The sequence below is a fragment of the Ambystoma mexicanum genome, chromosome 13, assembly GCF_040938575.1.
Source record: "Ambystoma mexicanum isolate Mex_15411 chromosome 13, UKY_AmexF1_1, whole genome shotgun sequence".
NCBI classification, from domain to species: domain Eukaryota; kingdom Metazoa; phylum Chordata; class Amphibia; order Caudata; family Ambystomatidae; genus Ambystoma; species Ambystoma mexicanum.
The window spans coordinates 627,427,949-627,442,338 of record NC_090938.1 but is presented as its reverse complement, the minus strand read 5'-3'; the positions used below and the strand labels follow the sequence as shown (position 1 = coordinate 627,442,338).

Here is a 14,390-nt window from a genome sequence, read left to right as displayed (position 1 = left end):
TGCTCACCGGAGGAAATGGGGCTCACTTATTGTTAAAATGCCCCGCTTTGCTCCATCTGGGAGTTCTAAACTTTGCTAACTTCGTTTGGAATCCTGCATCTGTAGATTCTGAGGTTTTGGGGGCACACATGATGGGGAGCCATTCAACTGCAATGTCTTTGGCTGCCCTGAGATTTCTGAAAGCTTGTTATTTACTGTAAAAACATGCCTTTCCGTCCCTTTTTTTAGTCTTTCTACTCCTTTTTAAATTGTGTTGTAATACATGTCTTTTGATATGTATACATTATTATAATGTAGTTTTGTCACTTTGAAGGGTTGAGGCATGAATACATTTGTTTTGATGAAGAAATGTGTATTGTGCCATATTGCAAAGGTTTCATGTAAACCATAAGCAATTAAATACTTTAAAACAATAGACATAGAAAAGGGGCACCATTTTTTTTTAGGCCATCCAGACTTGGGCTGTTTAAAGAGTCGTTGGTCTTTTAGTCTTAGGGCAATGATTTCCTAAGAACAGTCTATAGTTTCAACTTTGTGAGCTAGGTTTGTTGTGTTGTTTTCCTCCTCCAGAATACCTGGATTCACTAATGATGAGGGCTTTCTGATGGTGGCTCACTTGGAACCATGTCGGAGCACTGGGTCTATGTCCACGTATCACTGTTATTCCATATTCCCTTTGCAACATCCTTTCCTCTGCTCGTTTTATATTGCCTCACATGTCCATTACAGTGTCCCCAGTGATCGAAGTGAGCGGGAACGGTCGGGAGCGGTGTTCCACTACTTTTATTGTGTTCTGTTTACCATTCCTCCACTTTGTACGGCCATATTCACCAATCTATATGGAGGATTTGCCCATGTGTGTCCCTGTGCCAGTGTGTGGCTGTAATAGGAGCCTTGGTTACTAATCATGTAGGCTGTTGTAATGCCCCGACCGCAGCAGCTGGCCACAAGTTGCACTAGGCTTCCACCTACCCTCTCTGCTGCCGAGACCACAGTCCCACTACTTTGCTCGGTACACTTTCACCACTGCAGTTTCCGCCCTTCAATTCCATTCGAACAAGCGCACTCTCTTTCATCGCTCCCTCTCTTTTTGGGCCATCAGATCTTCTGGAAGCAATACGAGATGCTTCTGTTTACGCTGGATATCCCACAAGCCATGCTGAGCATGCTGTACTCGTGTGGGCAGCATTCACACTTTAACGTCACAATCTATTTGATCAAAAGGGATCATTGACTATTATCTCTTGAATGTCTTGGGCATAGGTTTCTACTATGCACAACTGTCCGCAGCAGCTACACATGATCCTCTTTCCCAGTTAGGACGTGATTTATGAAGTGGTTTTTGCCCTGACAAGCACATGGGGTTCCAGTCTGTTGCCCCGTATGGTTGTGTTCATTGACTATGTTGCAGTGGTGTGTCAGGACCATGGAAGCTGGGGTGAAACACCAGTAATGACAATCCCATTCTCCACCACAAGAACATCCGGTTAATATATCCCGGGAGGAAGTGTCGAAGCCAAATGGATAGATACACCACTGCAAATCTACCAGACCGACATAAAACGACTCCTCTACACTCCTCCCACAGGCATACGCAATGCCACAGCCCTCATTTAAATCAGTGTGGCCTGAAAACACACCTCTTATGTGTATGTGTCCCCGATTAAAAGTCTGCCCGCCTGCATTGCAAATCTCTGCCCTGTGTCACTCTTGACTGTCCTGCTTCACAATCTATCTCCAAGGGCCATTTGTCTCTCAACCTGTATTTTGTCTACACAACTATTCATTTAGAAAGCCCATTTCATTGTGTCTATCAAACTGATTGTAAAAAACAGTCCTCCAGTAACAATGATGGATGCATTTTCCAAGGATGCCATTGTCTGAGCCACTGTAACCAACATGCCTTCTGTTGAAGCAGTTCAATGTTGCAGTGTGTACACTGCACAAAACTGCAAGCAGACATAACGAATAGGCATGCAAATAAATCAGCTACTAACTGTTTACTGCTGTTCTTTTCTATCTTCCTTGAATAACTGGTTGTATAGTGATAACGTTAATATTTGGTGTGTGTTTTGGAAATTAACTCTCATAACTATTTTTCTGTTTTGTTAATGGCATTTACAGTTGCATACAATTCTGTCGGATAGATGCAAAAGTTGAACTAAACATATGGAATAACTGGAAGGCATTGGCATGACAACACTGATTTTGAAATATGTTATGGAGATCAGTGCTGGATACATCCCACTTGTAATTCATGCACTGAATTAATGAGTTAACCCTGCAGCAGGATGCAATCTTATGAAGTCATCACGTGGGCTATACATACTCAGTAACCAAAGGAGAAAGGACAGAACCCTGGGAGACACCACAGAGAGAGGGCGATTGAGACATGGTTCGGTGAGCAGATGGGATATACATGACTGGATACCTGATGCAAACAGGGATGAAAGGAAGGTCAGGTGAGCTTGGCACTAGTGTTACTGTGGAAAATGACTGCATGGTGGACAGGACATTGGATGCATTTGTCGTTTCACAACACTCAAGACAATTGAAAAAGAAGCATTGGCAATGCCAACAGTCTGGGATTGTGTGTGGGCATGGGAAAGGCAATTGCCAGGCATTGTAGTATTAACTGCGCATTGATGGTAGCAGGTGCAAAATGACATGAGTACCTGGGCATCTAATAGCTGTGCCTGGCAAATGCCTAATATGTGTACACACACCAACACTGTCAGCTTTGTCCATGCTTGTTTGTAACAGGATTTCAGTGAAGGACACGCATACTGTTTATAAATCGAGTGGCTGAAGGGAGATCTGGTTAAGATGTGTTTATTAGACTATTCGCATGTTGACAGCTCCAATTAAGTCATCAATTCTCAGAAGACGGCTTTGAAAAAATACTGAAAGGCACTTATAATACAAAGTTTTATGTTTAGGCTTGAATAAAGCAGTTCCCACGAGGAGGTGTTTTTAGTGTAGAGGGTTAAGAACTGGGCGGCAATCGCACAGGAATTAGCATGGACCTGGAAGTCAATGGGTGGGCAAATAACCAAACCAAACCTGCAAGCTGTGTGTGGCTTCTCACACGCCATTTCTCCCTTTCTGAGCACTCTTGGAATGCGATAGTTTCAGCGCACAGGTGGCACCAATGCCGCATAATTGCACAAACTGACAAGGAAGACTGTCCACTGGGCAGCTGGAATTGCTTGTCAATTTTCGAGGTCTCCCATTCCCAACCATGTGGCTGGCACTTTCTGTACAGGCCGTGGCAGCACTGCGATCCGGTGCCAAATACACGTCAAACTTGGCTTTCCATGTGTTTGCAAAATACAAAGCAGAGCAGTCATGCCTCGAGCTCACGAAGCAACGCAGGTTGGACTGTTGTGTATCCAAAAGGGAGCTGCCGGGATCGAGTTCGCTCATGGGGCATCATTACGACCCAGGCGGTAAGTTACCGCCTGGGCCGTGACTTTACCACCATGGCGTAAACTACGTTTACGCCATGGTGGTTGGCGGACTTACCGCCCCATTCCGAGGTTGGCGGGGCGGTAAGCCCCCAATCCCCATTTACCCCTCCCCATTCCCATTTTTGCCCCATAGGGCATAATGGGAGTGGGGAAGGCGTTAATTACGCCACCGTAAATTACGGTGGTGTAATTAACTCCATGGTCCCTTAGCGCCATGGATTTTAACACCTGCTAAAAGCAGGTGTTAAATCCGCCATGGCGCTAAGGGACCTCGTACTCAGGCGGTAAGGGTCGGCGCTGTTTACGCAGTCGTAAAACCCCTTACCGCCTGAGTCGTAATGAGGCCCATGATGGTGTCAACAGGGTCTTAAGGGGCGAGGTTAGCCTGAAGTGTGTGGCCTGTAAGTGTGGACACGCACTGGGTGTCGCCCAGCCATCATTGCCAGAAGTGTTGTTTACAAGCAGGACACCGCTTTTTCAATCTTCCAGTCACCATGTAACATCAAGCGCTGTGAGGCCCAGAAGTTTAGTAGCCATTTTTTATCAACCAATTTGCATTGGCGCTGGAGGGCCAGCCCATTGCAGCGAGCAATATATATTGACTAGCAAAAGCAATACTGGCAGACTTGCCACAAAGCACGCACCCTGCACTATCCTCCCTCTGTGCCGCGACTACTGCCATTCCAGCATCTCTATCTCGGTGTGCAAGTCCCAGAATGCAGCACGGCTGAAAGGAAAGTTGAGCAATGGCCATCCGAATGGCTGCCAATGGTGTGCCCTTGCTTGGCTTTGGGCAAGGTGGGGTCTTTGTTGAAGAGCATCTTAAGGCAGTGCAGAAGACTCCAAATGAGTACATGGAAGAGTTAATTAGCCTATGCATTGAGCACCGTCTTCGGAAATGATGTCACAGATGTGAAGTCACAAAAGGTAATGCCAGTCCTTTTCAGTGAAACTTTCTGTTTAGAAATCTTGTAATTTATCCGTTTTTGATCCATCCAAAACCTTCAGATTGTATATAATCAGGTGATATGGCTTGCATTATTGTCTTAAATGTGGCGGCAGCAATGCAGCGCTTGACTGGTACAGCAGTGGGTTCCGTGAGTTGCCTACGTGGTACCTGTCCCCACCACTCCGATTTGGATGTGTAGCTCCTCAATGCCTTTGAAATGAGATGGGAATTTGAGTAGGTGCTAATGTATGCAGTGTGTAGTCCACATTTGTAGCGACTAAAGGAAGCATGCAGGCACTTTTCCTATTAATGACAAGGGGCCTAATTCATGGAACTTCTAGCACGGTCCAAAGTGACTTTGCAGTGCCAACAAAAACGTTGAACCGGCCCTGATTCACAGAGCGGTGCAAAGTGTTTTTTTGCAGAACAAAGTCACTCTGCACTGCAAAAGTACTCTTTGAACCGCGCTAAATGCTCGGTGCAACACGTCATTTTGCAGTGCAGAGTGAGTTTCCGCCACCAAAAGACAAAAAGACACTTTGCGCCGCTCCATGAGCCAGGGCCCAATCAACGAGTTTGTTGGCAGTGCAAACTCTGCATAGTGCTGAAAGTTCCATGAATCAGGCCCTAGGTCTCCACATCATCACATTTAACTGACAAATGCAAGTATTTGCAATTGCCCATTATTATTATAATTATTATTATTATTATTATTATTATTATTATTATTATTATTACTTTTATTATTATTAGCATTATATGTATTATTATTATTAACCAGTAACAGTGCCCGCCTTACCTTGCATTGCGGCCCAGTGATTAGTGTTATGCCCTTCAAACCCATGTTGTAGACCTCTGTAGGGTGAGTCCTCCCTGCTGGGCTTGGAAGTGGTTCTATGCATGTCATGTATATTTCTTTGCTGGCTTATAAACACATTGGGCCTGATTCAGGGAATTTTTGCACTGGTGCAAAGTCACTTTGCACGGCTAACAAACCCCCTGATTCATAGAGCGGTGGAAAGTAAATGGTTTCAGTGGAAAGCGACTTTGCACCAGTGCAAAGTTACTATGCACTGCAAATGTACACTTTGCACTGCTCTGTGAATCGGGGTGTTTGTTGGCAGTGCAAAGTCGCTTTGTAGCGCTGCAAAGTCACTTTGCGGCGCTAAAGAAATCCATGAATCAGGCCCATTGCATCTGCAGCAGGCACCTGCCTTTCTGAAATATCTCACCAAAATACTACTGGTGTATGTATCCCCAGCGAAGGAGACCCTGGATTCCCTGACCTATCGACCTCGTGGTTGCTGTGAGCTGAGTCCCTGCGAGGGCCAATTTAGTGAACATGAACAGTTCCATTTCCCTTGACACACCCCACATCTTTTACAATAACCACACATCAGGATTCCAGAATGGCCCTCTGTCTGATGATCTCTAGTTGGGTTGAGTCAGAGGATTCACTAGATAGCCATTTCAACAAGAACCAATGTAGTGTGTCTTCCTATTTGTACCAGAAATATTCCCAAAAAGGGAAGGACATCTGAATAGTTTTTTTGTGGTGGCGGTGTCACCTTCATTTTCTGGCAATAGTGTATTTTCTGATCAGTCATGCACTAAATTAAGGAATTCCAAATCACAATTTGCTTAGAGCTTGCTGGATCTCAAAGGCATGGGCCTGGACTTACCTGCTTTTTCAGATCTTCCATTATTGGGTAGTATTTGCTGTAGTCGTAGCCGGATGCCCCCAAAGCACCACCAGGGCGGTGTTTTTCATACCAGGCTTTAATTTTGTTCTCCAGGTCGGTGTTGGCCTCCTCTAAGGCACGCACCTTGTCCAGGTAGGTGGCCAGGCGGTCGTTGAGGTTCTGCATGGTCTGCTTCTCACCACCGGCCAGGAGGCCATCACCTATGCTGAAGCTGCCGCTTCCCCCTCCCCACGAGCCTGCCCCCGGACCACCACTCCCAGCGTATCCACCGAACCCGCCACTGCTATGACCACCCCCGCCAAATCCACCGCCTTGACCCAAACCGCCACCATATCCACTGCCTAAGCCACTGCCACCTCCGAACCCTCCAATCAAGCTGCTGCCAAAACCTTCTCCAGAGCCTCCGCCTCCAACCCGGAATCCAGGACTTCCACCCCAACCACTGCTGAATCCTCCGCCCGAGCCGACCATGCCACCAGCAACACTTGCGCCGCCACCACCACCTTTCACAGAAGTTCTAATGGACCGAGTACTCCCCACGTAAGTTGACATGATGTTCAGGTGGAGGTGCTCACATATGCCAGGCAGCCGGGCTGAGTCTGTGCTCAAGAGCCAGCCCTTATATACACGGAATGGGGATTTTCATGGGACATTTCCACCCCTTCTGTCAACAAAATAAGATTTGCCAGCTGATGATCTCTTTGACCATGGTCTAATTAGATTTCCCTGAAGAAAAGCAACTCTATTGTCTGTACCCATCACCGGAGGACTTTCGGTGCCCCGGGACGCGCCCGTGCCGAGTCGGGTGGAGCGCGCCCAAACAATCATTAGAGTACGTTCATGCCTTGGAAGGGTTGTGTGGTGACTAATATGTTTTGCTTTGTTTTATCTTCAGTTCTTCTGCCGTTAGATATTTCTCGCCTGCATTCACCCACCTTGCCCGCTGGCAGCCACGCACACATACTCACACAAACACACACACCCACACACACATCGGGTGTGGTATTTTATTGGATAATTCTGTGAGCATTGTGCGATGGAAGTAGTTATATTTTCAAGTGGATAAGAAAGCCCTTTCCGTTGCACAGTGCCCATGTTTGCAGTCATATACCTCGATGTATGTGTGGGATTTATAACGGGAGAATCTACCTGAAAGGCAACAGAGTGCGGCACACAGAGAATGCACAGAGAGGGAAGCAGGTAGTCGGCAGCGGCAGCAGAGGACCTGGCCTGGGTAAGGGGAGCAGGGGAGGTCTGGAGTGGAGAAGTAGGCTTGAGTGCAGATAACACTGGTTGGCAGGTGCTCTTTGAACAGTAGCTTGCTCAGTACATTCTTGAGGTGTGGGATGGTGGTCTGCGATATGCCAAACTGCACTTGTTGAGCGGCATTGGTTTTTTAATGGTCCCAGTGTTTTTAAAAATAGGGCAAACTTTGCCCTAGTGTTAATACCGTGCAAACTTTGCACTTGCACCAGTGCAAAGTTTCTGTAATCTGGTCCCAGGTTTTCAAACTGAAAGCCTCATGTGATAATTCTGCCAGATTCCAAACCAGGCAGGGTAAAAATAGGTGGTTGCAGTATACTTTTTGGTTTACATGACTACTGGATATACTGTGGCATAGTCGGCCGGCACACTAAATGCTATTTATTTTCCCATTATACCTGTGTAATCCAATAGTGGCTTGTTTAACACATGTTCTTCCAATCAGGAGTTCTGGACCATGTCATGTGACTGTATCATTTTCAAAGCTGGGTTGGCGTAGTGATCTTTCTTTATGTAGCTCGAGGGAGTTTGGCTATATTTGGGATACTTGTAGAATGTAGGTTTACATGTAGGTTTCACATTCTGGATACTGCTATAATACAATCGATTTTTGTTGTCAGTGGTACTACGCTTCTCCAGTCGGAATGTGATTTCTTATGAGGACATCTGTATGTTGTCAGTGGTACTGCACCTCTCCAATAATTTTTGAGGGTATCTGCAGTACCACTGACAGCATTCGGGTCTCCTTGTAAGAAATCAATTTGAGATCAAAACTACAATACAGCACAACTATTATCCAAGGCTGCAACTATACATACAACCAACAGATGTCACGCCCCACTTGCATTGTCGCTCCTTTCCCCCTTGTGTTGTCTCTACCTCCCCCTTATGCTGTTCCTCCCCATTGCCGTTTCGTTCCTCCCCCTTGCGCTATCCCTCCTCCATGATTGTGCTGTCCCTCCTCCCTCCATTGCACTGTCGCTCCTTCCCACCCCATGTGCTGTCACTCCTTCCCGGTTGCACTGCCACTCGTTCCCCATTGTGTAATTGCTTCTTTCCTACTGGTGCTATTGCTCCTTCCCCCTTGCACTGTCCCTCCTCCCTCCCTTGCCTTGTACCTCATCCCTCCCATGCACTGTCCCTCCTCCTTCTCTTTCACTTTCCCTCCTCCTCCCATTTAGTTGTCCCCCCTTGCACCTTTCCTCCTCCCCTCTGATGCTGTCCCTCCTTCCCCTTTTTTGCACTGTCCCTTCCTCGCCCTTCCTCGCCCTGGTGCTGTCACTCCATCCAACCTAGCACTGTCACTCATTACCACTTGCGCTGTTGGGCTTCACACTTTGTGTTGTTGCTGCTTCCCTCTTGCGCTGTGAGCTTATGGCCCATATGTAACGTGCATGTAACGGATGGGATTGCAGAGTCATTCTGAGTCATTCTGAGTCCAAATAACCATTACTAACTCAGGTAGATGGCAAAGATACTGTTTTATTAACAACTATCTAAAACAGGGAGTTTACACCGATCATCAATGGACGTTCGCTCAGCCTCGAAAGGATTTCATCACAAAACATAGTGCCTGATTCATGGAATTATAAGTGCCGAAATCGCAGATTTGCGCACCTTTCTGCCCGAAAATCCCTGTTTAAAGTATGGCGATTTTCGCGCAAATCTGCGATTTCGGCGCTAATAATTCCATGAATCAGGCAGATAAACTTTATACTAAAAATATATCAGTGGTGGCATCTTACTACGCGGCAAATAATGAAAAATCGAAGAGGGATTGTTATTGGTTCAATGGGACATCTAAGTGTACTTTCGTTAGGAGCTAGGATTGTAATTGGCTGCCCACTGTCAGGTGGATAATATATGCCAACCTCTAAAACATGTCATCATAAAAATCATTAAATACACTGTTTTCAATTGATCTTCAAACTATAAGGACCTTTGTTACACGGCCCTTCACAATTAGTTGGAACGCTTGTGCCATGTCTGGAACATTTGGTTCACTTAGCAGCACGTACACCTAGTCCTAGGTGCAAGGAAGTGGACTTGACTCTACCTCCCCACACAATTAGCCCATCATCTCTCATCACCCAAGCCTTCTGCCATGAAGATTGTCTTTGAACTTGGCATTGCAAAATAGCCTTGTCTCTGGGAATATATGGGAGTGCAGGTACTCACTATCATTGTTCTAGGGCTCCAAGTTCAACTCTATTTTCACCCTTGGCTCACATGATAGGATACCATAATTTGGTCCATTTTGCAGGTTTTTAAATGCCTTTAATGAAGTAAAATTTGGCGTTCTTTCTTTGCACCTTAACAAGAGATGATACATCCTTTGTATGTTCACTCCTTTCAAGAATAGATAACTGACCATGGCTGCTTCGGTTTGATACGAGGCCACACAGCCTTGCCATGCAACTCCATGATTTTCAGCATATTCTTTCTGCAACACAGTTCTCACCTTTTCTCTTCATAGGTGCTAGCTTACTAAAATTCATAGCACTGATGTCCAGCTTCTATACAATGGCTACTTTGCCTGCATTCTACTCACTATGTATAGCCAGCTTCGATGATAACTTTATCTACCTTGCATTCCAGCATCTGTACAATTATTGAACGGTTGATTTTCTGCAACACTTTGTGCACATGCAATCTTCTTTTCGCATATGAAAGTTTACTCTATTCTGAACTTCGCCACTAGCTTCTATAGGATCCATGAATTCTCTTTAGCAAACATCGCGGGATGTCACACATGTCTCTTTTGATGTCTCTAGCTTCTCTCTTTGCTCTTTTTCATATTCCTTCAGGGAGTTCCTCCTTCAGATTGTCATCTCTCCGGGGTTGCATTTGATAGTGCTGTTTCAATGGGTATCTTCTTTTGAATAGACGCTTCAGTATTGGCACAACTGCTGGTTTCAAACATAGCACACTTCTTGTACTGTTGTTCCTTCCTCATTGGGTAATTGCTCCTTTCCCCCTGGTCTATTGTTACCTACCCCCTTGTGCTATTGCTAATTACCCCTTGCACTGTCCCTCCTCCCTCCTTTCTATTGCCCCTCCTCCCTCCCTTGCACTGTCCCTGCTCCTTCTGTTGACCTTTTGCTCCTCCTCCCCTTCTGCTTTCCTTGCTCCTCCCACCTTGCACTTTCCTTCAACCCCCCCTTTTGCTGTCCTCCTTTGTGTTTTCCCTCCTCACCCCTTGCGCTGTCCTTCCTTCCCCTTTGCACTGTCCCTTCTTCCCCCTGGCTTTTCACTCCATTCAAACTAGCACGGTCACTAATCCCCCATCTGCTGTTGGGCATCCCTCTTTGCGCTGTCGCTCCTTCCCCCTTAGGCTGTTGCTCCTTCCTCCTTGTGCTGTTGTTCCTTCCGCCTTGCACTATTCTTCCTTTCCCCCTTCCGCTGTCCCTCCTCCCTCGCTTCGATTGTTCCGCCTCACCCCGTTGCACTTTCCCATCTGCCCCTGTGTGCTTGTGCTCCTCCCCCTTTATGCTGTCCCTCCTCCCCCTTGCAGTATCCCTCCTCCCCCTTGCACTGTCCTTCCTTCCCCCTTGCACTGTTGCTCCCCCTTGCACTATTGTCCCTCCCTCTTGCACTGTAGCTACTCCCCCTTGCACTGTTACTCAACTTGTTGCACTGTCATTCCTATCTTCTTGTGCTGTCCCAAATCTCTCACTTGAGCTGTCCCTCCTGCCTCACCTATGCCTTTTCTCCTCACCCCCTTGCACTTTACCTCCTTCCTCTTACGCTGTCCCTTATTTCCTCTTGCGCTGTCCCTCCTTCCCCCTTGCACTGTTGCTCTTTCCTCCTTGTGCTGTTGCTCCTTTCCCCTTGCACTATTGCTCCTTTCCCCTTTCTGCTGTGCCTCTTCCCTTCCTTGTGCTGTCGCTCCACCATTGCTTGAGCTGACCCTCCTCCCTCGATTGGATTGTTCCTCCTCACCCCCTTGTGCTTTCCCACCTGCCCACTTGTGCTTGCGCTCCTCCTCCTTTAAGTTGTCCCTCCTTCCCCTTTCACTGTCCCTCCTCCCCCCTTGAGCTGTTGCTCCATCAGCCCTTGCGGTGCCCCTTTTTCCCTCTTGCACCGTTCCTCCTTCCCCCTTGCACTGTTGTTCCCTCTTGCACTGTTGTACCTTCCCCTTGCACTATAGCTCCTCCCCCTTGCACTGTTACTCAACCCTTTCCACTGTCATTCCTCCCACCATGCAATGTCCCTCTTGAGCTGTCCCTCCTACCTGACGTGCGTCTTTTCTCCTCACCCTCTTGCGATTTCTCTACTTCTTCTTTTGCTGATCCTCCTTTCCCCTTCCGCTGTTGCTCCTCCCCCTTGCTCTGTCACTCCCTCACCCCTTAGCGCTCCAACCACCTGTGTGCTGTCGATCAGCTGGACCTTGTGCTGTGGCTCAGCCGACCATTTGCCCTGTCCATCCTGCCCCCATTTGTGCTGTCACTCCTTCCTTCAAATGTTGTGCAATGCTCTTGTGTACTGTTGCTGGCCTACCTTTTATCGATTGGATTTTTGTTATTGTTCCTCGTGTTGCCATTTGTTTCGGATTCCTTCCCCCACAGTGTTTTTCTCACCCCCCTCTCCTCCTCAGGTGCTACCCTTCATTCCCACCAGGGCAGTCGTTTCTTCTTCTCTATGTTGTCATTCCTCATTCCTTAAATCCATGCTAAATGTAAAATGCAATAAACAACTACACATGCCCAAACTATTGGCTTTGCCAATGCTGGTTACCATTGCTGATCCACCCATATTGATCAGCGACATCTTAAGTGCCGCTTTTGGTCTTACACTTTTCTTGCTGTTCTTTGACGCTCTTAGTGTTAATTTTTTCTTGGTTGCTTCTATAGGCCTTTTCACTATTGTATGACTGACTCAAAGCACTGTCGGTGAAAAGGACATGGGAATGCAAACAAATACTGGAATAGGTAGGATCAGAGGCAGAGGTACCACAATGTTATGCTATGTTGGTTGGTTGTTTATGGTTTTACATCGCTGCCATTCAAAGTATGTTCAATATGTTCTACTGATTTTGGCCCCTCTGCTCCTGGTGGAATGTTGTTGGACGCATGCATGCACCACTTCTTCGAGGAAGAACCTTCCTATGCTATTCCTCATCCCACATCACTGATGACCCTGAGCATATGGACCTTGGAAACGTGCATCTGTTACTGGATGGGATTACACCAGAAGAATTCTGAGTCCAAATAACCGGACAAACTCACGAAGATGGCAAGTTGCTGTTTTATTAGCAAGTATCTAAAACAGGAAGGTTTCAACAAACGTCAATGGACAAACTCTCATACTCATTGATTTCTGCATGAAATACAATGATATACTCACTGTGTGCGTCAGAATGATGTCATACTACATGGCAATAGTAAAAAAACTATCAAGGGTTGGGATTGGTTAAGGGACACATCTAGATAAACAATAATATAGGAGCTAGGTTTGTTATTGGCTGTCGGATATCAGGTGGACAACTTAAGACTACCTCTTCATACCTGTCATTTGCGAAAAATCAGTTACACAGTGTTTCATTGGTTCCTCAAGCTATAAGGTCCTTCGTTATATGGACTAATACAATTGGTTTGGCACGCTTGTGTCATGTCTGGAACATTCGGTTCAATTAGCAGCACGTAAACCAAGACCCAGGTGCAAGTAGATATGACATGAAAAATTGTGTATGGTGAGGAACTTTTTAGAGGATATCAACTAGAGGACCACCGTGACCGAATTTGTGTTATATTTCCATTGAAAAGATGTTGCATTGATGTGGGAAGCTACGGAGACATAGAGTTCCTCTACGCCGTTGCAAACAATTGGTTAAAGTAAGTTTCTTACACACCATTTACTGCACCGTAAGCCATAGATTTGAGTACACACATCTGTTGGAGTGGTTCAACATAAGTTTAATAGCGGCCCTTTCTGATTACACGTGTTTCGACATAACTGTGTCTTTTTCAAATCAGGGCATGTCTGCAAATTTACTCATCAAAGAAATCCAAATAAAAATAAAATACAAATTAAATGCCATTAAAGTATAACGGAGAACCATATTCAATAGTTGAGTATATTGTCACATGTAAAATTACAAATAAGTACATTTGAACTGGTGAAACCATAAGTTAAACACCCAATTGTAATATACCAAAAAACCACAGAGATTGGGGTGGGGAATCAGGGAGGATCATTAGGGTTGAAACACACATGATGAGAAAGAAAAGAAAAATAAAAGAAAGCTTGTTGAGAGAATTGTTGTCATTACACAGTACGTTATTTTCAAGCACAGCTAGTTAAAACATCTTGCAATTGCTTATCAATATGTATATTTCTACCAACGGTCTTGCTAGCTGCAGTTAGTACTGACAGTAAGGGGCCGATTCATGGAACAAACGTGAGCCGAAAATCCCAGCGCAAGCAGGCGCAGGGTGCCGCTAGCGTGAGAAAGCAAGCGCACGCGCACGCGTGCGATTCAAGGAAGGCGCTGCGCGTGTATACCACTGATTGTGCGCCAAATCCGTACATGGCGCACTGTGAAGGGTTTTGACCCATGCTGAATCAATAGACTGGGTCCAGGAGAACCGCGCAGTTGTGGGCATACCAAAAGGTGGTGCCAAAGGAAAAATAGCAGCACCTGTCAGAGCAAAATCACTTTTAAATCACCTCTGTTTCTTTGAGTGCAAGCTCCACATGTCCATTCCAAACATTGCAAGATAGCTAATACCGGAGACCTTTGTTCAAAAAATCCGTTTTACTGATGTCAAAAATTTGCTGAAATCATGGGCACAACACCACTCTAAAGATTCAACCTTCTTGTGGGGGTGTTCCACATAACCACTCAAATGTAAGGGTGCCCATCAAAACAATAGCAAAAATCTCCTGTCAAATTCAAGACAACTCAAAAATGGATGCAATACCGGTACTCACCACTATCAGAAAGCCGGCGTTTTAAAACCACCAGACTTTTGTGTAAAACTGAACAGATGAACCCAAATCAGG

General features: G+C 46.0%; 1 protein-coding gene across 1 annotated transcript in view; it reads right to left on the bottom strand.

Annotated features, from left to right (window-relative positions):
* The window catches only part of LOC138520648 (keratin, type I cytoskeletal 47 kDa-like), a 34,999-nt gene extending 28,301 nt beyond the window's left edge, over positions 1 to 6,698 (bottom strand). Inside the window, exon 1 of the mRNA XM_069632943.1 lies at positions 6,102 to 6,698. Within this exon, the coding sequence (XP_069489044.1) occupies positions 6,102 to 6,674 (573 nt within the window). The 5' untranslated portion in view covers positions 6,675 to 6,698. The remainder of the gene's footprint in view (positions 1 to 6,101) is intronic.
* Positions 6,699 to 14,390: the final 7,692 nt, after the last annotated feature.